We start from the raw sequence: 26724 nt of genomic DNA, 5'->3' as shown, positions 1-26724 counted from the left end.
GAGCATACAGACTGGAAGATGGATAGACAGGTAGGTAGAGAGATAGACAGGTAGGTAGAGAGATAGACAGACAAATATATAGATAGATATATTGAGAGAAAGAGAGAAGGTGAGAGAGAGAGAGAGAGCACACCAAAGCTTTTGACCAGAGGGCAAGGTACGACATCCCACTTAACTGACCTGACACATCTGTTGATACAGTAGAGGTAAACTGTCTGAAGAGGCGCGATCAAGTTTGCAGTTAGCTGTTGCTGCTGCTGCTACTTTTCAGCTAAGATAAACTAACTAGTTTGTTGCTATTAAGTGCCTCCAGCCGGAATCTATAGATTATATCACATTTATTCACACACACAATGTATATAGATACGTATACGCACATATAGATAGATATCTGTATATCTATATAAGAGAGAGAGAGAGAGAGAGAGAGAGAGAGAGAGAGAGAGAGAGAGAGAGAGAGAGAGAGAGAGAGAATAAGGATTGAACCAGGGTTGGCAGCTTGTATAACGTGTCCCCGCTCTCCATTTCCTTTGATTAGCTCTGTTAAAGCTTGTCGAAGCGCAAAATCTGTGCGGAGGTGTGACAAAAAATGTGCTAATATTTCAGGTGTGAGAAAAATACATATATACATTTATATGTGTGTGTGTGTGTGTGCTTATGTATGTATAGCATACGTAAGTACATATATGCAATATAATAGACCTGATGTATGTAAATAGTTGTCAGTCGACTCGTATACTGCTAAAGTGCTTTCCTGAATCTGCGAGTTCAGTGTGAGTCACCCTGTCATATTAAGAAGTAAGAAGACGATTTTAAAGTAGTCGTCAGTCGACCCCTTTCATACCCCCGGCCTATTAAGACTCCATGTGCTTCCTATGAATGAATTTAATCATATTTCACCTCTTGTAAACACAGCAACCGTGTCCTTAATTTTCTATTCACTTCCACCACACCTTATAGCTGCTTGATTCTGTCTCGACCACTAAAACTTCTACCACCTGACACCTCTCCCTGGTGTTACTGGCGAAGTATGTTGTCGCATATCGTCTCAGATGGATGCTACCCAGACTTCAGGACCACAAAATCAAACAACACCTATAAACTGAAATGCAGTTTAATCTTATAAGTTTGATGCATCGCTACTATATCTTCTTTCCGTCTTGTACCTGTTGGAATGCTGAGCAAAACCCCCTTTCTCTATAAGGCCGAGGTAAGTTTCAACACACACTCACTCATATACATACGTATACATATAAGGATAGCACCCTTTTTAAATATTTTTCATACCAAATAGTTTTCATATCAGCCAACTTGCTCACGTTTAGGGAGAACACACGCGTTTTATTATTTCTAATTGGCTGAAGTTACAAAAGGCTGAAAGTTTTGTACATAACACTTAATAAAATCATATGTACACACCCACTCATATTTGTTTCAGTCATTTGACTGCGGCCATACTGGAGCACCGCCTCAAGGGGTTTTAGTCGAACAAATCGATCCCAGGACTTATTCTTTGTAAGCCTAGTACTTATTCTATCTGTCTCTTTTACAGACATCGGGGGACAAACAGACATATATATATATACGACGGACTTCTTTCAGTTGCCGTCTATCAAATCCACTCATAAGACACTTGCCCAAGGTAAGGTACCACGCAGTGGGACTGAACCTGGAACCATGCAGTTCGGAAGCAAGCTTCTAACCATACAGCCACGCCTGCATCTCTCTCTCTCTCTCTATCTATCTATCTATCTGTCTATCTATATTAGTCCTATTATTTTTAATCTTATTTGTAAATCCAAAACTAAGTTCATTTTATACACTAGGTAAAGTATTGTAGTGCATCGCAATGTTCTCTCTATATGCCCTTGTGGCAAATAAGGACTTTGTGCCCCCTACAAATGAATTTAATAGTGTCTCATCTGTAAACCCACAACAGGTCCTTAATTTTCTATGTACCCCCACATCTTCGTTTCTTTCCGCCTCCGCCACTAAAAAATTAAACAACCACCTGAGGAGTGATTACGTTAGAAATCCTCATCATTATTATTAAGGAAAACAACAACAAGCGTTTGTTCTCGTTAAGTATTTTCAAAAAGCCATTTTTCGTAAGTCTCCTTGTGCTTAATATTGTTATCGATTACTAACGTTTACGACAATTTTCAGTCCATCCGGTTGTTTTGATTATAACACTTAATACAGCCAAGTATTTCGTCTACATTATAGTTTTACTCTCATAATCACTTACGTAGATGTCATTAAACAATCACTAATTTGCATTGAAATTATAGAGTTCACCCAACAACTATCATTACTATAGCTAGTCATATGCAACCATGCTGAAAAAATAAAGGAAAAGACTCGATCAACATATAAAGTGGTACCCTCTTCCTTGCACACAAACTTTTACGTGTACGTTTATGTGTGAGTGTGGGTGTTCCAAGCCCTATGAAAGGAGTGAGGGGTTCATCGCACCTGTTCTCAGGAATTTCTTGGGATCTCGGAGACTGGGAAGTAGTACTCCCTAATGAAATTCTTTTTGCGCCTCCCCCACAGGGCAAAAGGTGTTTTTAATATGAAAAATAGCCCAAAAAACACGCACACACACACACATTCTGACATACATCACATACATTTTTATCCACATTTCAAGTTTCGTTTTGTAGATATGTGATGTGTATCAGCATGTATGTGTGTTAATCCACCAATTTTTTGTTTTTCATATTGAATTACAATATAATCGTAATCTACTCACTCTAAAAGACATGTTTTGAAAATTTCATTAAAAAATTTCTAAAATTTTTCTGCAAGTTATGAGGAAACAAAGCTGACGTGAATTTTCCGAAAACCCTTTTCCCATTCAGGGAAAATTGAAAAGCAGCAGCCAAATAGAAAAGATCCCTTTTCACAACAAATTCCGATATGATCTGAATGTTCACTGTCTGAAGCGTATTTGTTGAAAATTTCATTTTAAAAAATCCATGTTTCTGGAAGATATGAGGAAACCACTTGTGTAGGTATGCCAACTTCGAATTCCCTTCCAACTAATTATATGCATAACTGATAGACGAGAACTCCTCGCCTAAGCCAGAAATTGCTATTTTAGAAATGAAAGCATTATGTTTGATGTACCTCATTCCAGCTGTTTCATAAAGATGAAAAAATTATATTAAAACTGGATCTTTATTTGCATTCAGTTGTATCAAAACTTCGTACCAATTTATGTTCCAAACACTAGCTTAATATGCAGGAAATGCTAATATCTCTATCCTCTACCCAATGTATTGAGTTTACCCGATGAGATTTGCACTGTATAAAATATACCATTGAAATACTTAATTATTTTTACTTTACTATACACACACTCTTACTTATTTGTAGTATTCTTACATCAAAACAATATCAATGCGTTATTAGCAGGAATTGAAAAGTCTAGACTTTTATCAATATATTTTTTCGACTTTAGCTTCAGGCTAATATATTGGTCGAGCTGACCCCAGTGCGCCGACCGTAACTATGTTGTCTTTTCTAGACAGGGATATATAATCTTGGACCCATATTATCCTATGTATATCCTTCTCCTTTTTCAAAACGTAAACTGAAGGCAATTTGACTGCTATTTCCAGTAGATCTAAAACTGCATTGTCTTTCTTGTTTTATTACAAGCCGCGGTTCCCTTTTACTGCTCCTATGTTTAACTCCTTTTTCGGCCTTCTCTAATCATATTTTTTGTTAAAACACACCGTCTTCAATTATTTTTTTACAATGAAAAAATTTAGAAAAACATCTTTGTCCATTATTAAGCTAGTGTTTGGAACATAAATTAGCACGAAGTTTTGATTGGTTTTATTTTCGATCTCTTTTAAACAAGTTTGTATTAAAGTATGAAGAACAGTCTCAATTAGGTTGGTATCAAGAGATAAACTATTGGAAGGCTACCGTAACTTTCTGTGACAACAGTGGTGCGTTTAATTTCCGGTGACCGGTAATAAAGTCACAATTTTGGCTAGGAAAAAAGTCATAATTAATTTATGGTGGTCGGTAATGAAGTCACGGGGGGGGAAAAAAGTCACAATTTATGGGATCCGGACAAAACCTCTGTGACTTGATTACTGTGACTTTTTTACCTGCGATTTTTTTTTACCTGGCTTCTTAACTTCCGTCCTCCCATAACAGTTTTATTACTTTTCCAACGTCATTTAAAGAGATTAATTTTTCATTTCCCCAAAATTTTGCTTATGCTTTCGAGATAAAAAAAAAAAAGAAGTTAAGGGATGTTCTCAAATAATTGGCATACCTACACAACTGTAACGCCATCTGATTTTATTTCCTCATAGCTTTGATATTTTTTTTAACGAAATTTTTTACAAATACACTTCAGATGGTGTAGATTCCGATTATATTGGAATTTGTGGTGAAAAATTTTTCGTGGGTGGGGAGGAGAGTTTCAAGTAAATTCACACAGGTCGATTTTGTTGCCTCATAACTTTCGGGAAAATGGTTATCTTTTAATAACATTTTCTACTGATACTTTTCAGATGGTGTAAATTACGATAACATCGGAATTTAATTAGAAAAACAATAAAAAAAAAAAAATGGTAAGCCTGTACACATACATAATGACACTCGTCACAATTTCTAGTTTTATTTTGTATATATACATGTAATTTGTATTTTTTTTTCCACATTAAATTCCGATATAATTGTAATCTATACACACTGAAAGGTATTTGTTGAAAATTTCATTAAAAAAATATTCATTTTTCCTGGAAGTTTTGACGAAACAAAGCACCTCGCGTGAATTTTACGATATAATTAGAATCGGTAGAGACGGACTATATGTAATCTGAACCTTCCCCACCCCCTTATTTATTAATTTTTTTAACGGAATTCCACGTTAAGGGGGGAAAGGTTCAGATTACATATAATCCACCTGGACCTTAGAATCTACACCATCCGAAGTGCAATTGTCTCTTCTTTTTTACTTCATTCAGTCATTACACTGTAGACATGCTGGGGCACTGACTTGAGGAATTTTAGGCGAATAAATCAATCCCAGCACTTATTTCTCTTTTGCTGAACTGCTAAGTTACAGGGATGTAAACACACCAACACCAGTTGTCAAGCGGTGGTGAGGACACACACATGTAGGTACACGCAGACACACATACATACAGTAGGCTTTCAGTTTCCATTACCAAACCTACTCACAAGGCTTTGGATAACCTGTAGCTAAAGTAGAAAACACTTACCCAAGATGCCACACAGTGAGACTGAACCTGGAACCATGTGGTTGGGAAGCAAACTTCTTACGATACAGTCACAACTGCACCCTCAATCAAATTTCAGTGGAATTTTGAAATTGCTACCTTATGGGGTAAAAAAGGGCAAGGATTTGGGTGTTCCCCACCCCTTTTGTTTACTCTTTCTGTGTTTCATACAATAGGAATATGAGTCTAAAATAATTTTTTCCTAAAATTTCAGTTTTTTAAAAAAATGTTTTGTCATTACTTCCACCCTATACTAAGCCTTTTTCCTTCTCCAGAGAAAGAAAACAAAAACCTAATGATAAATGTTAATGGTTTCCAATAAAAGAAGAAATAATTTCAAGAAAGTGAGAACTAATCTCAAAATAAATTTACATATGTGTACCCAGAGGTACACATACAAATATATATATATATATATATATATATATATATATATATATATATATATAAAACGGGCATCCATCTACCAAATATGTTCACAAGGCATTGGTTCACCCAGCACTATATTAGAAGACATCTATCTAAGGTGCTGCACATTAGGATTGAACCCAAAACTGCATGGCTGCAAAGTGGACTTCTTAAACACAGCCATACATGTGGCTATATATATATATATATATATATGTAGTTGTGACCTTTGCCAGTGTCATGTAAATGGCACTTGTGAAATTGTAGTTGTGGCCATTCCAGGTATCATGTAAATGGCACCTGTGTTAGTGGCACGTAAGAAGTATCCGTTACACTCTTAGAGTGGCTGGTATTAGGAAAGACATCAAAATTTCAGTTAAATCATTACTTGTCTGATTGAGGTATTTCTCTTAGCTCATTTTTAAAAATTATATAATTAATAACGATAATATTTCTTTCTATTATAGGCACATGGCTTGAAAACTTGTGGGTGGGGGCTAGTTGATTACATTGACCCCAGTGCACAACTGGTCCTTATTTTATTGACTCCAAAAGAACGAAAGACAAAGTTGACCTCAGCAGAATTTGAACTTAAAATGTAAAGAGCCAGAAGACATGCCACTAGGCAATTTATCTGATGTGATTACAATTCTGCTAGTTTGCTGCCTTTGTAATAATAAGTCTTTCTCAAATTTTGGAGGAGTGGGATAGTCAATTATGTCAATCCCAATTCTCAACTGGTACTTATTTTATCTGTGGAGGCGCAATGGCCCAGTGGTTAGGGCAGCGGACTCGTGGTCATAGGATCGCGGTTTCGATTCCCAGACCGGGCGTTGTGAGTGTTTATTGAGCGAAAACACCTAAAGCTCCACGAGGCTCCGGCAGGGTATGGTGGCGAACCCTGCTGTACTCTTTCACCACAACTTTCTCTCACTCTTACTTCCTGTTTCTGTTGTGCCTGTAATTCAAAGGGTTAGCCTAGTCACACTGTGTCACACTGAATATCCCCAAGAACTACATTAAGGATACACGTGTCTGTGGAGTGCTCAGCCACTTGCACGTTAATTTCATGAGCAGGCTGTTCTGTTGATCGGATCAGCTGGAACCCTCGACGTCGTAAGCAACGGAGTGCCAACAACAACAACTTATTTTATCTACCCTGAAAGGATAAAAGGCAAAATTAACTTTGGCAGAATTTGAACTCAGAATGGAATTTATCAGAAGAAATGCCACTAGGCATTTTGTCTGATGTAATAACAATTTTGCCACTCACTAACTTCTTAATAATAATAATAAATGAAGAGAGATCATCGTCATCATCATCATTGTTTAATGTCTGCTTTCCATGCTGGCATGGGTGGGATGGTTTGACAGGAGCTGGCCAGGCAGAAGCCTGCACCAGACTTCTGTAATTGATTTGGAAGGATTTTTACAGCTAGATGCCCTTCCAAACATCAACTACTTGGCAGAGTGGACTTAGTGCTTTTTAGGTTCCACAAGCACAGGCAAGGCCAATTTTGGCAAAGTTTTTACAGCTGGATGCCCTTCCAAATGCCAACCACTTTACAGTGTGAACTGGGTGCTTTTAAGTGGCACCTGCACTGACAGGGTCCCTAAGTACTTGCAAGACAAAAGATAAAAAAACTCTTTTCAGAGGGGAGGGGGCATTGGAGAAGGTGATCTTGTGTCAGATGATGAAAGGTTATAGTGAGACAGAGAGACAGAAGCAGGTGTCTTGCTGTAGAGGAGGTACAAGGCTACCCGACTGGAGAGAGAGATTAGGAATGAAGACAGAAACAGGTGTACTGCTGCAAAGGTAATACATAGTTACCCAGCCTGAAGGAAGTGTAGGAGAAGGAGAGAGTGGGAGACAGCAGGATAGAGATAATGGCAGAGTGCTGGGCATACTCACAAGGCACGAGGATCAGAATATAAATGGGATGGTTGAGTAAAGAAAGAGAGAGGTATAGATGGTGGCAAGTGCCAGGACATACCCTGAGGTTCGAAAACCATAATATAAGTGGCAGGATATTGTGAAGGAAAAGTGATTAAAGAGTGCGGAGGGGAGGGGAATGAGTGGCGTAAACCTGGGTATATATAGAGTTGGGGGGGGGGGGCTACCTGATAACAATAATACAGAGGAACAGGGCTGTGAGGACAGGATTGGGGAGTGAGAGTTAGGCATAGTGTATTAAGGAGGAAATGTGAGGAAGAGAAGTGGATGTAGTTTGGTTTGTTGTGGTAGGGTGTGTGAGAAATTTTCTTAAGTGTGGGTGGGACACACTGCTTCTAGAACTCAGTTTCACTGCTGTGGGTGGGTCTTCTCAAGAAATTCATATCGCCAGACACCTCAGTCCATTGTCATTTTCTCCATGAGGCCCTACATCATCCCACGTCTTCTTGGATCTCCCTTTTCTGTGGATACAATCTACTTTCAGTAAATAGCACTTCTTTACACAGCTGTCCTCATTCATACGCATCACATGTCCAAACCAATGTAGTCTTCTCTCTTGCATGCTACATTTGATTTCTTTTATGTTCAGATTTTCTCTCAATACATTTGCACTTTGTCGTATATACATACTGATGTTGCACATCCAATGGAACATACTACCTTCATTTCTCTCCAGTATAAGCATGTCTTTTGTATTCAGAGCCCATGTCTCACTACTATGTAGTATAGCTGTTCGCACACAAGCATCATATAGTCTACCTTTCACTCTGAGAGAGTTCTTTTGTTGCCAACAGAGGTAATAGCTCTCTGAACTTCCTCCACCCAATTCTTATTCTAGAAACAATATTTTCAGAGCATCCTCCACCATTGCTAATTTGAACCTAGGTAGCATGCAGTGTGACTGAACTTGAAACTGTGGTTGGCAAGTAAATTTCTTAACAATTTCTTAGCCATATCAGTGGAGGCACATGGCTTAGTGGTTAGAGTGTTAGACTCATGATCGTAAGACTGGTTTCGATTCCTGGACCAGGTGACGTGTTGTGTTCTTGTGCAAAACACTTCATTTCATGTTGCTCCAGTCCACTCAGCTGACAAAAATGAGTAATCCTGCGGCAGAGCAACAGCCTGTCCAGGTGGGGGAATTTATACACCATGGAAACCAATAAACCGGTCCTTATGTGTCAGCATGACTCCAGAAGGTAACCTTTGCCTAATCTTTATATCTGCATCTATAAATGGTAACAAGTAATGGTGAAATAATGAAATCTCTGGGATTCATCTGACATTATTATCACACCTGAGTAGGTAGACTCAAAAATCAAGTTATATAATTTATTTAGATAACCTCGATTAGTGTGTATGAATATTTGCATTACAAGACCATGAAAGTTGTGCTACCTAATAAAAATATTTCATTCATTCTGCTTTATTTAAGACGGGTAAGTGTATGCAAATATGCATGCAGCCATCCATATATATATCTCTATATTGTTTATTCTTATGTCAAATTATGTATAGAAACAATTTAGCAATAACTAAAAAATTTCTCAGTTTTTTTTTGGTAGAGTACATATTTAATAGATTTACAAGGAAAAAATGATTGACAGGGACTTTGAAGTTTCAGCTTGCTTGTTTTCATTAGACTGTCTGATAAAGGTGAGCAAGCCAAAACTTCAAAGTCACTATCAGCCATTTTGTTGTAAAAATTATTAATATATGGGCGTAGGCATGGCTGTGTGGTAAGAAGTTTGCTTCTCAACCACATGGGTTCAGGGTTCTGGATTCAGTCCTACTATGTGGCACCTTGGGCAAGTGTCTTCTACTATATCCTCAAACTGACCAAAGCCTTGAATGTGGATTTGGCACATGGAAACTGAAAGAAGCCTATCTATATATATATATCTCTTTATAGATATATTATCCGAAATCTATAGTATCAAATATCCATTATGGCTGGTCTTACCAATCGGTTTTGCGTAAAGAATACAATGGAGTGTTAGGTAACAAACCAGTTATATAATTTTACGCTCATCAGAGTTAGCTGATATGGAAGGGAATATGGCGACTGTTCTCTATTAGCACAACTGGTCAGCAGTTGTTGTGAAAAAGGGGCCAGGGAATTAGTTTAGGAGTTATGTTTAGGTGCTAATCCACTTTTGACAATAGAGAGCAGTCACCATATTCCCTTCCATATCAGCTGACTCTGATGAGCGTAAAATTATATAATCGGTTTGTTTACCTAACACTCTATTGTATTCTTTATGCAAAACCCGGATTGGTAAGACCAGCCATGATGGATATTTAATACTATACATTTCAGATAATATATCTACTCTACTGACAGATATACAAGTGCATTTTTTCCCTGACTGATGGTCTGTTAGATGACTCACACATATCTATATCTATCTATCTATCTATCTATATATATATATATGTGTGTGTGTGTATATATAGAAGATATATATATATTTCAAATTCAAAATGACTAGCAACATGCTTGAAACTCAAGAGTACCATATATACATATACACACACACACACACACACACACACATACGCACATATATATATATATAGTGAACCTGCCTCAATGAACCCTGTCTGACACATGCAAACATGAAAATATGGATGTTAAAATGATGATATATGCATGCACACACATATACACAAATTGTTCACATAATTCAATGCTCTGGAGCATCCAAATGATAAGAAGCTTTTTGCATCAGTGAAAGGCATATCTAAGTCAAGTTGTTGATATGAATATTTAACATCCATAATGTATGTTGAATGCCTTTTTTATAGATGAGTGTGACTGTGTGGTAAGAAGTTTGCTTCCCAACTACATGGTTCCTGGTTCAGCCTCACTGCAACCAGCCACACACAACCTTATGTGTGGATTTGGTAGACAGAAACTGAAAGAAGCCTATGATGTGTGCGTGCGTGTTACTTTCTGTTTGTCCACCCTCCACTGCTTGACAACCAGTGTTGGTGTGTTTATATCCCTGTAACTTAGCAGTTCAGCAAAAGAGACAAATGAAATAAGTACCAGGCTTAAAAGGTCCTGGGGTTGATTCATTCCAACCAAAATTCTTCAAGGCAGACCCCAGCATGGCCGTAATCTAATGACCGAAACAAGTAAAACATATATATATATAAACAAATGTCTTTTGATTACTCTGTGCTCTGTTGTGTATGTTTAAATACACACATACAAACACAGTTTTTTTCTTTTTTCAAATTTCTTTAGAAAACAATTAAAGGCTTTATCATTCTACAGGGCCAACCTTTTAGCTAAAAGAAGGCTAAGTAAATTGAAAATCTCGGTATTGTAACAGTGTTAAATACAAACACACAGACGTGACTGTCAATATAATCACTTTGCATAAACTTCTGCTTCACTTAGGTCACCGTTCTGAGTATTTTCATGACTAAGGGAGGGTGTAAGGAATCTCTCCTAACCTCTTTGATACAAACCTGCTCCTTGTTCTATGATATAAACTTCATGTTTTAAAGAGATCTAAGTTAAAGTCTTCCATTAAAATTTCATGTTAATTTACGTTCCACACATTAATATTAACAAAATTATTTCACTAAATTCTTCGTTATTTTTGTGTATTTCTATAGAAATATAGTTAAAGAAGGCTAATCAGTCATGCATTTCTTTGGTAAGAATCATGATCAGAGGAATTCTAGCCATGACTTCCATGTCTTTCTTAGATAACTGTTAACATGATCCTTTATTTATTTGAAGGATGTAAGGTTTGATATGAGGACTATTTAACAGGTACAAAATTTTTTTTTTTTTTCCTTTCTTGCTTTCTTTTTATATTTGGTAAGGTTAAGGTGAGGAAAGGTAGTGCTTGAGACCCATTTCAGGCACTACCTTTCCTTATCCAGCCTAGGGGACTAGAGTTGGGAGAGGGATAAGGAAGCTAGTCTGATACAAAAGTTACACTTTGTAGCCCTGGGGATTATTTATGATCAGATGTTGAACTTTTGAGTTACATAGAGGAACACTTAATTTATCACCCAGCTCCCTTCACTCTGTGTATCCATGAACTTCAGTTGACCTTAAAAAAAAAAAAAGTTAAACTAAGCTGCTCCCGGCACCCACCTCCTACCATTAACATATCTTTGTTATGGGGGCTTCACTGTAATGTTCATCTAACAGGATTTTCTTTTTAATCACTCCTTTATAGGTTAGATATGTTGGCCGGCACATCAATATCTGTGTATGAGTGTGTTTATGTATCTCTCTCTCTCTCTCTCTCTCTCTCTCTCTCTCTCTCTCTCTCTCTCTCTCTCTCTCTCTATATATATATATATATATATATATATATATATATATATATATATATATATATCTGTATATATACACACAAAGATATATACAGTACTATAAGAAATCGAAAGTCCTATACATACATACACACACACACACATATATATACACAAATGTATATACATATATATATATGTATGTATGTATATATGTATGTATATGTATGTATATATATATATATATATGTATATATATATATATACATCATCATCATCATCATCGTTTAACGTCCGCTTTCCATGCTAGCATGGGTTGGACGATTTGACTGAGGACTGGTGAAACCGGATGGCAACACCAGCCTCCAATCTGATTTGGCAGAGTTTCTACAGCTGGATGCCCTTCCTAATGCCAACCACTCAGGGAGTGTAGTGGGTGCTTTTACGTGTCACTCGCAGATCTACTAATTCTATGTCCCAGTGGTTAGGGCAGCGGACTCGTGGTCATAGGATCGCAGTTTCAATTCCCAGACCGGGCATTGTGAGTGTTTATTGAGCGAAAACACCTAAAGCTCCACGAGGCTCCGGCAGGGGATGGTGGTGGACTCTGCTGTACTCTTTCACCACAACTTTCTCTCACTCTTACTTCCTGTTTCTGTTGTGCCTGTAATTCAAAGGGTCAGCCTTGTCACACTATGTCATGCTGAATATCCCCGAGAACTATGTTAAGGGTACACATGTCTGTGGAGTGCTCAGCCACTTGCACGTTAATTTCACGAGCAGGCTGTTCCGTTGATTGGATCAACTAGAACCCTCGACGTCGTAAGCAACGGAGTGCCAACTAATTCTATGTATTTAGTTCAAACAAGTAATAACAAATATATGCTGCATTTTGAGGGGAGAAGGTTTAGTCGATTTCTTTGATCCTAGTACAATAATTGGTACTTTATTTTATTGACCCTGGAGGAATGAAGGACAAAGTGGACCTCAGCAAATTTCAAATTCAGATTGTAAAGAGCTGAAAGAAATACTACAAGGCATTTTCTATGACAGTCTAACAACTCTTTCAGTTCACCACCTTAATAATAATGGTTTATGAAAATGTTCTTTTTTTTTTTTAATCCAAGCCTTTATCAAATAATCTAATAACTTCGGATCTTTTTTAAAACGGGGGCCACATTTTTCATTAACGAAACACTTTGAAACTTGGAACACTGGTAGAATGTGTCATATAAAACATCTTTTTCTCTTAGTCTTCTTTAAAAAAAAAGAAATCCATAAATTATTCCATGTTAAAGTTGTCGTATTTCTGTAATTTCAACCAATCACTGACGTCCATTCAGCCGATATACATTAAGTGCCAACTACATAAACAAACGATTCTGAAACAATTAATCCTAACCCTAACCCTAACTCTAACCCTAACCCTAGGGTTAGGGTTAGGGTTAAAGCAAATTTAAAATGAAAAAAGCAAATAAAACGAAGAATCGTTTGTTTATGTAGTCGGCACTTAATGTATATCGACTGAATGGACGTCAGTGATTGGTTGAAATTATCGAAATAAGACAATTTTTTTACATTAAATAAATTTGAATACAAAAATATTTTTCTGTTCTATAACACAAAATAGATAAGTATACGAAGTTTGAAAGTCTTTCCGTACCAAAAACACTACGTAAAACATTAATGAAAAATGTGGCCCCCGTTTTAAAAAAGATCCATAACTTCTTCCTTGTTACCATTATATGCTTCTAAATCAGTGAAAAATTTATTAAAATAACTTTGTCATTATTATACTTGAGTTTGAAACAAATTAACCTGAAATTTTGATGGAAGGCTTTAGTTTAGATCACTTTAAAACAGGAAATTTGTATTATAGAACTCCGGTCTGTCCCAGGCAAGTTGGTATCATAATATAGATATTTAGTTTTTTTTATATATCTGGTTTTCACATATTAGCCATCATTAAATGGATCCAACACCCTTTTCACCTGTTTCCATATTAACTTCTAAGATGATATTCTACTTCATTCTTACTATGTCCTTATTTGGTTTGTCATCTCTCATCTTCCATTCGTACACGGGTGACCTCTATATTCACATTACTACTTCACAATGTATGCACAAATTTTTTCTGCTTATGTCATCAAAGTTACCACCTCCCCATCACTGCTGTACTCTGACTCCGCCTCATACATTTACAGATTGAAATCCTGATCCTCCAATTACAGACCAGATACAATGAAATCTACTTTTGTGTCTCTGCTGATAAAAGACCTTGTGTAAAACATTATCTTCTTGTTACATCAGTGAATAGCAGAATTGCTAGACAAAAATGCCAGGCAAATTTAGTTATGCCTTTATATTCTGAGTTCAGATTTCACCAGAGTTGCCTTCCCCAGTCATCTCTCTTTGACCAAACAACAGAACTTCAACATAGCCACTTGATCTGCTAGAAATAGCAGCGAAATATACCTCAAATCACAGCCTACCATCTTTGGAAAGAAATGGACATATTAGATTATATACTTCCATGTACCCCTAAAATAAATTCAAATAATGTCAGGGATGGCTTACCTTTGTCATCCTTCCAATGTTGATAAAATAAATAGTAGAGTACTAGGGTCAATTTCATTATATTCTTCCCTATCAAGCCTTGCTCTTATCATCATCATGATTAAGGTGGCAAACTGGCAAAATCATTAGCGTGTTGGACAAAATGCTTGGCAGCATTTCTTCTGGCTCTTTATATTCTGAGTTCAAATTCTGCCAATGTCAACTTTGCCTTTCATTCTTTCAAACTTGGTAAAATAATGTGCCAGTCAAGTACTGAAGTTAATGGAATCAACTTTCTCCTCTACTCAAAATTGCTGGCTTTGTGTCAAAATTAGAAAGAATTATTATTATTAAGACATCAAGCTTAAAGAATCATTGGCACATAGGACAAAGTGCTTAGTGGCATTGCTTCTAGATCTTTACGTTCTGAGTTCCAAAGTTGGTGAAGTCAATTTTGCCATTCATTGTTTCAGGTTTAATAAAATAAAGTACCAGTCAAGCGTCATCTAAACACCTTTCAAAATTTTAGGCCTTGTGCTTATTGTAAAAAGGATTATCATTATTATTATTATTAAGTGGTGAACCAGCAAAAATGTTAGCACATACTGCATTTTGTCCACCTTTGTTGTTCTGGGTTCGAATTCTGCTTTGGTTGATTTTTAAGGTTGTGAACTGGCAGACTCATTAGCATGCCAGGCAAAATACCTAGCAGCATTTCATCCATTTTTACATTTTGAGTTCAAATATTGCCAGGGTTGACTTTGTCTTTTGTCCTTTTAGGGTTAATAAAGTAAGTACCAGTTGAACAATGGGATTGATGGAATTGACGTACCCTTCCCCCAAAATTGCTAGCCTTGTGCCAAAAATTTGAAATCATTAGACATGACAAAATATCTGACATCAAATATGCTTTATGTGTTGAGTATCTGCCTTTGATGACTTGTGTTGAATTTCTATCAGAACTACCTCTGCCTTTTATCTATCTTCCTTTGAAGGTAGATAAAATGAAGTACGAGAATTAGTAGTGTCAGACAAAAGCTATTCAGTCACAACCCTTTGTTTCAAGTTTAAATCTTATTGAGACCAATCTGGCCTTTCTAATGTTCTGTTGCTAATAAAAATGCAGCAACAATTTGCTTAATGATTCCTTTCTTAATGATATTTCTGTTTTTTATTTACAAGAATAAAAACTTAATAGTTAATTGCTAAAAATAAATGCTAAACATTCATAATAAATGCTTTAAAAGTTTATCACAATGTGCTTTGATAAAGTGTACATGAGTGTTTGTTCAATTAATCATTCAGTTAGTTTGTATGTCGACATTGTGTATACATACTTTATTTACATTTCCTCCACTACTCTTTCATCTTAACTCTTTTGAATTAATTCACCTTTCCAATCAGGATTGTCGATTTAACTAATTTCCGGTTAGAAGTAGACTATTTTAACAAATCATTGTTATCATTTTAATGTTAACTTTTCCATGCTTGCATGGCTCAGATAGAATTCATTGAGGCAGATTTTCTAGAAACTTTCACCTGATAACATGCATTGGTGATATTTCCCTTTAGCTGGACTTTTTCCACAGAATACTGGAAATGAATGACACATTTGTATGATGGTGACACTTGTTTACAAATATCATACGACGTTATGACAAGACTGGATACACACTTATATATGTGCTTATATGTGTCACTTCCTACAAATAGAACAGGATTGCAGGGGCACAAGAAAACACACTGCACGAGTCCAGAGCCAACTCCTCACCTTCAGTCCCAGTAGGCCACCAATGCTCAACCTGCGGGAGAACCTTCTGAGCACATATCGGATTGATTGGCCACAGCCGGACACACTGTGCTCTGTCACCTCCCAAGTTATGTCCTTGGCCATCGTTGACAACGGATGAACTAATAATAATATATATATATATATATATATATACATACATATATATAGACATCACAGGTTGCTTCAGTTTCTGCCTTCTGAATCCACTTAAAAGGTGGCCTAAGGCTGTAATAGAAGATGCGCTATGTACTGGGACTGAACTTGTGATTGGCAAGCAAACTTCTTAACCATGCAGTCATATCAGTCTCTCTCTCTCTCTCCTTCTTTCTCTCTCACATGCACACAAACACGCATATCATCATCTCTCCCCACCCTACCAACCTTGTTACATAGCAGAAAAGTGCTAATGAATGCTTTGTGTAGTGTTACCATATAATTTACAGGGTTCTCTACCTGGTTATAAAAGGTCACAGACTGTCTGATATGAAGACACAGGTGGGCAATTAGTATATTTAAAACTCAAGGTGAACTCTATTATCAAAAAACATCCCAAGATTCAGTCTTTCTGTAAAGGTCAATTATTAGAAGACAAACGTAATTTGTTCTTAAAACTGTCAATAATTATTTGCTTGTATACCTTATTATTGATTCTTTGTTTACTAAACTCTTTGATTTTTCTTTATATTGCTCTTTTAGTTCTACTTTACATTGTGAATGCAATGCACTGTTCTTCCTTTTCAACAGATAAATCTCTGTCAGTGATGAGCTGTTTCTAAGATTATAGTTTATCCAGACTATTAACCTTATTTTGTGTGTGGCTGAGTACTTAAGAAGTTTGCTTCCCAACCATGTAGTTTCAGCTTCAGTCCCACCACGTGGCACCTTGACTAAATGTCCTCACTATAGCCCTTGGCTACTCGTAAGTGGATTTGATAGACAACAACTGAAAGGAGCCTGTTAAACACACACAAACACATGGCTGTGTGGAAAGAAGCTTCCTTCCCATCCATATGATTTGGGGTTCAGTCCTGCTGCATGGTACCTTGGGCAGTTTGCCTTCTATTATAGGCCTAGGCAAACCAAAGCTTTGTGAGAGGATTTGGTAGATGTAAATGATGGAAACTGAAAGAAGCTGGTCGTGTATGTGAGTATGTATGTATGTGCATGTCTTTGTGTTTGTTTTCCACCACCACTTAACAACCAGTGTTGGTTTGTTCACATCCCCATAACTTAGCAGTTTGGCATAAGAGACTGGTCGGATAAGTACCAGGCTTAAAAAGAAGCACTGGGGTTGATTTGTCTGACTAAACCCTTAACCCTTCAAGATAGTACCCCAGCAGGGACACAGTCTGAAACAAGTAAAAGATATGCTTGTATATGTTCATATCTCTTTGTTTTGATATCAGATGGTGGTTATCAATGACCAGCACTGTTACACAAGCAGTGTTTCTTGTTTCCAAACTTCTGTGATAAATACACCTGGCCATGAGAAAATATTACCTTGCCTTGAAGCAAATGAAGATTGGCAACAGCGTCGTCATCCAGCTGTAGAAAATTTGCCACATTGAATTCCATCTGACCCATGCAAGCGTGGAAAAGTGGGTGTTAAAATTATGATGATAATAATGGCATTACATTTCAAAGGGTTTGATATCTAAATGTCATGAAGTGATTTATTCCTGGATATGTGTATAGTCTTAGGCTGAATTTGAACTTAGGACATTTATTTCCAATGTTAGTAATGTCCTTACCCACACATACATGTTCCAGTGATTTATTGGATAACAACATTAATACTCCTAGTTTAGAAATGCAAATTTTTAGTTTAAATCTAGTTGTGGGCTATGCATTTTCAAGAATTAAACACCTGGTGAAAATGAGATATTAACCCAATTGAAACATAATCTCTCTCTCTCTCTCTCTTTCTCCACATATATATATCATCATCATCATCATCATATATATATATATATATATATATAGTTGAAATTAACAGAAAAACAAAAGACAAATAAAAATGGAGACTAATTAGCTGAATTGATAAGGTATTAGACAACTAACTAATTGAGTTCAAATCCACTCCTGGTGTTCTATTATCATATCTCTAATCAAAACATTTCATTCAACATCAGTCTACTTTCCTTTTAGAAATAGACACACAAATGAGAAGACAAAGGGACACAAACACACTCTCAAACACATGCAATCATATATATGCATGTATCCACACAATAAGCTTCTAACAGTTTCCATCTACCAAATTCACTCACAAGGCATTGGTCAGCACTTTCTCAAAGTGCCATGCAGTGGGACTGAACCTTAAACCATATGGTTATGATGTAAGCTTCTCCACAGGGCCATGCCTGTGTATCTATCTATCTATGTCTGTCAGTCTCTCTCTCTCTCTCTCTCTCTCTCTCTCTCTCATATATATGTATATATATATATATATATATATATATACAAACATACATATATAAATGCATATGTAACCAAATGTCACTAACAATGCATTGATCAATCCAAAGCTACAGTAGATGTTTATTCAAATTGTCACATGTAGAGTCTCCTGCATTGGTTTGATGTCACTCTGTAGAATACAAGTGGAGGCACATGGCTTAGTAGCCGAGGTGTTGGACTCATGATCATAGGATTGTGGCTTTGATTCCTGGACCAGGCAACATGTGTTCTTGAGCAAAACATTTCATTTCACATTGCTCCAGTTCACTCAGCTGGCAAAACGAGTAATCCTGCGGTGGACTGGCATCATATCCAGGGTGTACATGGAAACTGGGGAAACTGATCCTATATGACTCATGAAGTATCTCTAAACTATAGGTATACAACAATAAGGTATACAAGCAAATAATCCTGCTCAAGACTGACACACTTCAATAACCACTGAATAATCACATGCACTATATACTGACACACGCTTTTTCCATTTTATTTTCACTATTAATTAACTGTCCTTGCGAATCCCTTCTTATCAACGATGGGGCCACAAACTATATGATGAAAATCCAGAGTTACTTGTGGTCGGTGGATTTTTAATAAAAATGCAAAGGTGGTTTATCAATTCAAAAATCGATATTCATGCAATAATTGTACTTCCTGATTTTTTAATGCTAAAAACCTTCCTGGCAACCGTCTTTGTTGTCCCGAAAAATATTGAAACCGTTGGTCCTGCCGTCTGGCTGTGCATGAAGAGGGAACAGACAAAGAGATGGACAGATGGACATGACACCCATTATAGTAAGATAGCAAATCTTTCCACCTACGATGGGAAATAAAGGGATAGTATCGCAAATCTAAACCCTCTAAATTCACAATCTGTACGGTGGGGGGGGGGATCCAGGGTTAATCCTTGTCATCGGAATTTTAGCAAAAAAAATCAAAGGTGATTTATTAATACAAAACTCAATATCCACTAAATAATCATACTTTTTCACAGTTTTTTCACTAAAAATTTTTCTGATTACTTCCTGCATAATCCTGAAAAACATGATCATTGGTCCAGCCGTTTGACCATGAAGCAGGGAACAGACAGACAGATATAATGCCCATTATAGTAAGATTATTTAGTTCAAGGATAAGAACTTGTGCTTGTAGCCCATGTAAACCTTCTTGGATCATCCACTAAAGATACACTGACATCTTATGCAGAATGATAATTTGATATCTCTTATCTAATTAACACTGATATAGGGGCCAAGCCCTGGAACTACTTATCTCCTTGGTATATTTGGCAACATTGACATTACAATGCCACTACTTTTTTATTGTTACTCGAACACACCCACTCTTCATTTAACATGAGGCCATTTATATCCTTTATATGAGAAACTGACATTTTTACCCATGTCTGATGTGTCATGTGTTAATATACCTGCTATCTTGTGATGCTATCCTTTATACATTTAAATGTTGTATAGTATTTAAGATTGTTAATTAACTACAAACAAATATTTCTAGCTTTGTTCTAAAGTAATTTCAAATTTATAATAATTATAATGTATAATTAATTAATTCAAATGTTCTTGTGTGTTACGTAATTTTTTGTTGTCTATCTTTCCATTACCAAGTTACCTGATGATAATAACCTGTAAGATTACATTATAAAAACTCTCTTTTGTTTCCTTTCTTCTAACTATTATTAATGCACACAGATAGACACACCCAAATGTTGCTATATCTCCACCACTAACAAGCTAGTAGTGTCTTCTGTTATATTTCAGTAAGCACACACATAGCCAAACTTGATTATATTTTTACAATTGTAACCTGGTGGTCTGCATGGTGACATCAACTACTGTTTTAGAATGATAAGGTGACACTAGATAATGTAGTTCTAGATGTATATTGTGTACTTAAAAAGACAAAAAAAAATGATGGTAAGCCTTAGATCATAAGTCTACTGAGTCACAGCTCACTTGAACTTAACTTGGTGGCATAATCAGATACTTAAATAATTAAAAGAATCATCATCATTGTCATCATTATTTTAATGTCCACTTTCCTATGCTCGCATGGGTCAGGTAGAATTTGTTGAGGTTGATTTTTCTATGGCTGGATGCTCTTCTTGTAGCCAACATTTATGTGTTTCCAAGCAAAGTTATATTTCCTCATCACCAGACATGTTTTTCATGAAAGACCGGAAACAAACGACGCTACTTGTATGATAGTGATACTTGTTTGCAACTATTAGACAATGCTGAGATGAGTACACAGACACACGCTCACATATATATACATGAAGGACTTTCAGTTTCTGTAGAACAAATCCACTTTCAAAGCTTTGGTTATCTTAGAAATATAATAGAAGACACTTAGCCCAGGTGTCACACAGTGGGACTGAACCTGAAACCATATGGTTGGGAAGCAAACTTCTTAACTATACAACCACACAAAAGTCTGCATTGTTAATAGTTTCACGCAGTAAATTTGACTGCACACATTTCTTTTATGTTCACACTCAGCTGAACTTCACTAGGTGATTTTCTCACTAGCACAATCATATCATATTTAAAGTAATGACGTTATATACACCCACATAAACCCGTTTTATCTCCAGTTAACGTGTTTGTTGGCTTTTTACTCACTTAATCATGTCAGTTGTATATGGTCCAGTGAGACTGAGTCATGTTGTTTTATGTATAGAATTGAAAGTATGGTCCAAAATAATAATGATGATGATAATAATAATAATAATAATAATAATAATAATAATAATAATAATAATAATAATAATAATAATAATAATAATAATAATAATAATAATATAGTTGTCAAAGATCATGAAGAAAAAAAATGCTTTCTAATTGATGTATCAATACCAGCAGATGACAACGTTTCCCTAAAAGAAATGGAAAAACTTTCAAAATACAAAGACCTGGAAATAGAGGTAACTCGAATGTGGAATCTAAAAACAGAAACAATTCCTATCATAGTAGGTGCCTTAGGTATAATAAAAAAAATATTCAGACAAATACATAACAAAAACACCAGGACTTACAAATATATATAACAGAGAAAATTGCACTACTGGGCACTGCACACATCCTACGCAAAACACTTTCAATACAGTAACCATAAGAGCAACACAGCAAATACCCAAGGCACACAGAGCTGCGCTCGGTAGTGAAGTGAAAGCACATTATAAAAATAAAACTACTGAACAATAATAATAATAATAATAATAATAATAATAATGACAAAGCCGTTACCCATCAATGGTTAGTGTCTTCTGGTTTAAAATCAGAAACAGAAGGGTTTATCATAGCAGCCTTAGATCAATGCCTACCTACAAGGAACTACCAGGCCAACATATTAAAGAACAGCAACTCCCCATTATGTCGTATATGCCAACAACACGATGAAACAATTGATCATGTTGTCTCCATGTGCCTACAGAGTATCTCAACAGACATGATAGAGCAGCACAGTATATTCACCGGGTAATTTGCAAAAATCTGGACCTGCCCTATGATAAAAACTGGTGGGAACAAAAAACACTTCCAGTGCTTAAAAATGATCACATTCAAACTGACAGAAAGATAGATGCAGATAAGCCAGACATTATATTGAAAGACTTCAGACAAAAATCATGCCTCCTCATTGATATAACTGTCCCAATCGACACAGATGTATCTGTCAAGACCTACCAAAAACTGAGCAAGTATAAAGATCTTAAAATAGAAATTGTCAAAATGTGGAACCTCAAGACTAAAACAATACCTGATGTCATAGGTGCCCTTGGAATGATAGCAAAAGGGGTTGATTCCTACCTAGCTCAGACACCAGGAAACCCTAAAATGGCAGAAATTCAAAAGATAGTGCTCATGGGAACTGCTCATATCCTACGTAAAATACTATGTAATCTCAAATTTTAAAACAAATTTTCTTGTTTTCTTAAACATTCTCTAGAACACTACTATGTGCAAAACCAAATATATGAAATCCTAGGCATAATACCAGCTTGAACTAACTTGTTGTCTCTTGAGATCTCTGGGTGAGACTTGGAGTCAACATGTACAAATACAAAGCAAATCCTTTCTACTATAGGCACAAGGCCTGAAATTTGGGGGAGGGGGCTAGTCAATTACATTGATCCCAGTGTTCCATTGGTACTTATTTAGGATCTATTTTAAAACGGGGGCCACATTTTTCATTAATGTTTTACGTAGTGTTTTTGGTACGGAAAGACTTTCAAACTTCGTATACTTATCTATTTTGTGTTATAGAACAGAAAAATATTTTTGTATTCGAATTTATTTCATGTAAAAATTGTCTTATTTCGATAATTTCAACCAATCACTGACAAGTATTCAGTTGTTTACATTTACTCCTTTAGTTGATTAAGCGATGTAAAGCGTATTTAATCTCCATACCTTCGTTTTATTTGCTTTAACCCTAACCCTAACCCTAGGGTTAGGGTTAATTGTTTCAGAATCGTTTGTTTATGTAGTCGGCACTTAATGTATATCGGCTGAATGGACGTCAGTGATTGGTTGAAATTACAGAAATACGACAACTTTAACATGGAATAACTTATGAATTTCTTTTTTTTTAAAGAAGACTAAGAGAAAAAGATGTTTTATATGACACATTCTACCAGTGTTCCAAGTTTCAAAGTGTTTCGTTAATGAAAAATGTGGCCCCCGTTTTAAAAAAGATCCCTTATTTAATCAACCTCAAAAGGATGAAAGGCAAAGCTGACCATGGCAGAATTTGAACTCAGAACATAGTGATGGGCGAAATGCTGCCAAGCATTTTGCCCGCTGTGCTAATGATTCTACCAGCTCACCGCCTTAATAATACTAATAATAATAATGACCTTTTCTACTCTAGGCAGGAGGCCTGAAATTTTGGGGGAGTGGGGGAGGGCAGTCGATTAGATCGACCCCAGTACGCAACTGGTATTTAATTTATCGACCCCGAAAGGAGGAAAGGCAAAGTCGACCTCAGCAGAATTTGAACTCAGAAGATAGCAACGCGCAAAATACTGCTAAGTATTTTACCTGGTGTGCTAATGATTCTACCAGCTCACTGCCTTAATAATAATAAGAATAATAATGATAATATTAATAATAATAACAATAGTAATAATTCTTTTTTAAATATTTCTTTTATTGCTACAGAGGTTATACATGAAGGGGAGATTGCAAAATATTTGCGTTTGCCATTTTTAATTCAACGATGGTTTTTATGATGCTGCTCAAAATATTAACATTTATTAGTAGTTATGTGTGTATGTATATAAGATCGGTTCATTGCCCTACCTCCATGCACATACACATTTCAGTAGGTTATATAAGCTAACCCAATTACTACAACCTGTATCCATATCTGATATCCAGATATTGAAAGATAAAATATTAAAACTATGTTGTTGTTGTTGTTGTTGTTGACGTAAATAAAACTACAGGTGGTAAATAGCTTGGTTGCTGTCTTGTGGAGCTAGTCCTTCCTAGTCCAAAGCCTCCAAGTTCAATCTGGGTGTGTGACTGATGTCATTTATTAACAAATATCTCATGCATGCATGCACACACACACACACACACACATTGATTGGCTCTGCTCTCCATTTCTGATTATCTTATCACTTGTTTGTGTACAACTTTTGTCTCTACATAGTTATATGTTTGTGTGAGGTCTACACAGTTGTATGTGTTTGTGTACAAGAAATAACTTATAACTGTGGTTAAACTTAATTCCAAGGTTTCTGTCATTGTTTTCCCAATAAATTTTTGAAAGAAGTAAAATAAAGATTTATATATATACATATATATATATATATATATATATATGTATATGTATATGTATATATATATATATATATATATATGTATAGATGCAATGGCCCAGTGGTTAGGGCAGCGGACTTGCAGTCATAGGATCGCGGTTTCGATGCCCAGACTGGGCGTTGTGTGTGTTTATTGAGCGAAAACGCCTAAAGCTCCACGAAGCTCCGGCAGGGGATGGTGGTGAACCCTGCTGTACTCTTTCACCACAACTTTCTCTCACTCTTTCTTCCTGTTTCTGTTGTGCCTGTAATTCAAAGGGCCAGCCTTGTCACACTGTGTCACGCTGAATATCCCCGAGAATTGCGTTAAGGGTACATGTGTCTGTGGAGTGCTCAGCCACTCGCACGTTAATTCCACGAGCAGGCTGTTCCATTGATCGGATCAGCTGGAACCCTCGACGTTGTAAGCGATGGAGTGCCAACAACAACATATGTATATAAAACAACCAATAATGTATGCGAAGCAAATCATATCTTTATTTTAGATCGCACCTTAAAAATCCAGCAATTACTTCAAGTGCATTGTGCATTTTGTAGGGTTTTCGAGCGAGATCGTTGCCAGTGCCCCTGGACTGGCTCTTGTGCGGGTGGCACATAAAAGACACCATTTCGAGCGTGGCCGTTTTCGTGCGGGTGACACGTAAAAGCACCCACTACACTCTCTGAGTGGTTGGCGTTAGGAAGGGCATCCAGCTGTAGAAACACTGCCAAATTAGATTGGAGCCTGGTGTTGCCATCCGGTTGCACCAGTCCTCAGTCAAATCGTCCAACCCATGCTAGCATGGAAAGCGGACGTTAAACAATGATGATGATGATGATGATGAAGACCTTCCTTCCTAAGCATGTAGTTTCAGGTTCAGTCCCATTGAACAGAACCTTGGAAAGTGTCTTCTACTATAGCTTTAGTTGGACCAAAGCCTTGCAAGAAACTGAAAGAAGCCCTTTATATATATATATATATATATATATATATATAAAATTAATTAATGAGGGTAGAAATTGAAATTAATCAATTAAAACCAGTGGTCTAGCATATTAAAAAATCCGAGGATTAAAATTATATATATTAGAAATGATCTAATTATAAGTCTCACAGAGAGAATTAAGCAGCAGTGTTACGATAAAGCAGTTGTATACTGTCAACTCAATGTGACAGTCCCAATAAGGGAATTATGCTGCTGCTATTTAGCCCTAGGAAGGTGGACCGCTTCCTGTCGGCCTTGACACATTTCCTGTGTCCTTATATTTGCAAGGGGGAGACAAGCACCCCCACCCAGCTCAGTGTGCATTCAGGGACATGTTTCTGAGTCATTGCTCGTCATCAGCCTGAAGTAGCAACACTAGCTGGTTGACATGCATTTTCAATGGATTCTGTGGTGTATATATTCCTCCTGGATGGGATGCCAGACTGTCACAGGATTTCTCATTTTTGGTAGCTGAGTAGATTGGAGCAATATGCAATGAAATGTTTTGCTCACAAACTGAATGCATTGCTTGGTCCAGGAATCAAAACCATAATCTTATGATCATGAGTGCAACATCCTAACCACTAAGCCACACACATACACACACAACCATACACACAAACACAAACAAACACATATAATGTGTTTGTACATGTGTGTTTCTCCTTTCATCATATCATGGTGGTTGTAAATGTACATCGTTTGTTTTCTATCTTCCATGAAAACATGTCTGATCATGGGTAAATATTACTTTGCTTAAAAACTGGTGAGGGTTGGCAATAGGAATGGCATCCAGCCTTACAAAACCTGTGTCAAGAAATTCTGTCTAACTCATGCAAAAATGACGATGATAATGTTAGACACTGGTATTTCCCCACATGATTGGGAAGCAAACTTCTTGACCACACAGCCATGCTTGTATTTCTGCTTGAAAAACAATTGCTAAGCTATAACTAAATGTAGCATCAACAATCCAATTAGAATACTTATGTGGTGAGAAAAAATCAACATTAACTCAGTGACAAATATTTTAATTACTTAGCAAGTATGGGGCACAACTCTTGATTTGTTTTAATATTATTAGACCTCCTCAGCAAAGCATAGATTTCACTGTGCAAGTCAGAATAATGATGTGAGAATCACTAAGTAGATAAACAATATTGACACTCAATTGTTATGTAGGACATATG

At 36.5% G+C, this 26724-nt stretch overlaps 2 protein-coding genes across 16 annotated transcripts in view; one reads left to right on the top strand and one right to left on the bottom strand.

The window, feature by feature from the left end:
- Positions 1-26724, bottom strand: part of LOC106881096 (anoctamin-10) — a 191356-nt gene that overhangs the window by 99440 nt on the left and 65192 nt on the right. For 2 of the 12 annotated variants that reach the window (XM_089352078.1, XM_014931322.3), the window contains exon 1: positions 181-314. The exons of 8 other annotated variants lie outside the window; for them this stretch is intronic. The gene's annotated coding sequence lies outside the window, so the exon portion shown is untranslated. Of the gene's footprint in view, positions 1-180; positions 315-26724 lie in introns of those variants that run through there. 2 more of the 12 variants (XM_089352080.1, XM_089352083.1) reach the window with 2 other exon arrangements.
- LOC106881098 (uncharacterized) overlaps positions 1-26724 on the top strand; it is a 51992-nt gene that overhangs the window by 22389 nt on the left and 2879 nt on the right. Inside the window, exons 1-2 of one of the 4 annotated variants that reach the window (XM_089352089.1) lie at positions 1025-1210; positions 19474-19519. The exons of 1 other annotated variant lie outside the window; for it this stretch is intronic. In XM_089352089.1, coding sequence (XP_089208215.1) covers positions 1175-1210; positions 19474-19519 — 82 coding nt within the window. In that variant the 5' untranslated portion in view covers positions 1025-1174. Of the gene's footprint in view, positions 1-296; positions 1211-6145; positions 6285-19473; positions 19520-26724 lie in introns of those variants that run through there. 2 more of the 4 variants (XR_016241858.1, XM_014931325.3) reach the window with 2 other exon arrangements.

Source organism: Octopus bimaculoides, chromosome 5, assembly GCF_046866305.1.
Source record: "Octopus bimaculoides isolate indiv1 chromosome 5, ASM4686630v1, whole genome shotgun sequence".
Classification (NCBI taxonomy): Eukaryota; Metazoa; Mollusca; class Cephalopoda; order Octopoda; family Octopodidae; genus Octopus; species Octopus bimaculoides.
The sequence above is the reverse complement of the archived record's forward strand: the minus strand, read 5'-3'. Positions and strand labels throughout refer to the sequence as shown.